This window comes from Aplysia californica, unplaced genomic scaffold, assembly GCF_000002075.1.
Source record: "Aplysia californica isolate F4 #8 unplaced genomic scaffold, AplCal3.0 scaffold00925, whole genome shotgun sequence".
NCBI lineage: Eukaryota > Metazoa > Mollusca > Gastropoda > Aplysiida > Aplysiidae > Aplysia > Aplysia californica.
Genome location: NW_004798195.1, coordinates 60246 through 61922, shown reverse-complemented (window position 1 = coordinate 61922; position 1677 = coordinate 60246). Strand labels below are relative to the sequence as shown.

Below are 1677 nucleotides of genomic sequence, written 5' to 3'. Positions count from 1 at the left end.
GTGTGTGTGTGTGTGTGTGTGTGTGTGTTTGTGTATACAGTGAGAGGGTGAGTATATTTCTGTGTACAAAATGAATGATTAAAAGTTCAGCAAACACGCATATTATGAGTAAACAAAGGTAAAGGCCTACCGCTCCTTGTCACAGCATAACATAACCAAAAAGGGAGTGTGACAACAATCGTGCGCATGCACACATGGATGGAGAATGTCACTGGTAGATCCTAAATCCCCCCTCCCCTCCCCCTCCCAATCATTTCTGTTTGTCAACCGCCCTCCCTCCCCACACCCCGTTTCTGCCTTTAACAGTGTTGTTATCGTGTTGGTGTGCTTCTCCTGACTCAAACAGACGAACGAACGAATGTTGGTGGATTTCTGTTGTATGAATCTCTCTCTCTCTCTCTCTCTCTCTCTCCTCTCTCTTCTGACGCTCATATGACCTTATGCAGTTGCGAGCGCCGTAATACTTTTACTTTTCTTTTTTCTCTCCCCCCCCCCCCAAATCAAACCCCACTGTAAACAGTAGGCGTAGGCCTTCAAGACTGCGCATTTCCCATGCAATCAGAGACTATAGTAATGTGTATAGCTATCGGCTATAGGCACAGGGCCATGTGGGACAATCCAACTGACGTCTACAATACAATAACACTCCGGGTCTTAACTGCTTTTTAAGGATAATCTGGATTAGGTAAATCCACCTTTTGCTGAGGTCATTGATAATGATTTCCGCTAATCTTCATCGGAACTGGATTGCACTATGCATTGCACGAAGTAACACTGATTAGACCTTGACAATGCACAATGCGGCTTATATTGCTATTTAGAGAAGTGTAATGATGACTAAGCTTGTTCGTTTTACTTCATTAAGCCAACTGATTCACCCGAGCTGAAGTTGTTTTTCATCCGTAGTGAGCAGTTGTATCACCTTGAAGCAAGCTTGACTTTCATTTACGATTTTGAAGTATACTGAATCTGTTGAGTTTGTCTTTGTCAGTTGCACAAAAGTAGGTGAAAATTAATAAAATAATTAACGAAGAGGGCAAGGAAGGGGGAAAACTCAGCAAAAATCATAGGTACATAACCACTAGTACCAGTTACCTCCCTTCCATATTCGCCGCGCTAAACGAACACACGGGTGATAGTTCATCGCGCTCTCAGCGTATTCAAGCTGGCCCCGAGACAAAGCCACCTCAAGAAATACTGCCACTGCCACCGCTACCACCACCACCACCAACAACAACAACATCAGCACCGATATCAACAACAGCAATATCAGCTCAGTACCACCGTCATCACCACAAGCACAACCTCACCGTCACAACAACGTATGGCTTTTTTAAAAGGGGGGGAAAGGGGAGGGAGGTTTGTTTCGGGTTGCTTTCTTTAAAGAGGGTGGGGGAGAGTGGAGTGTGGGGAGGAGGGTGACAGTTTCTGAATTCCTTTTAAAAGGCTATTTTTGTTTGGGTCTTTCCAGAGATCGTTTTGGTCGTGACAATGTCATCATGTCTGACATCATCCAGGCCCCCAAGGAGGTTCTGCAAGCAGGTAACGCCAGGGGTGTGGGGAAAATGGCGGGACTATTTGTCCGATTTTGGTGAAACATGTCGTTTTGTTGTCTACTGTGTGTGTGTGTGTGTGTGTGTGTGTGCGTGTGTGTGTTTGTGTGTGTGTGTGTGTGTG

The 1677-nt window shown here is 45.2% G+C and overlaps 1 protein-coding gene across 1 annotated transcript in view; it reads left to right on the top strand.

Moving 5' to 3' along the window:
* Positions 1-1677, top strand: part of LOC101864029 (L-threonine 3-dehydrogenase, mitochondrial) — a gene marked incomplete at its 5' end in the record, with an annotated part of 12782 nt that overhangs the window by 3059 nt on the left and 8046 nt on the right. The window contains 1 exon segment of the mRNA XM_013089319.2: positions 1472-1542. Coding sequence (XP_012944773.1) covers positions 1472-1542 — 71 coding nt within the window.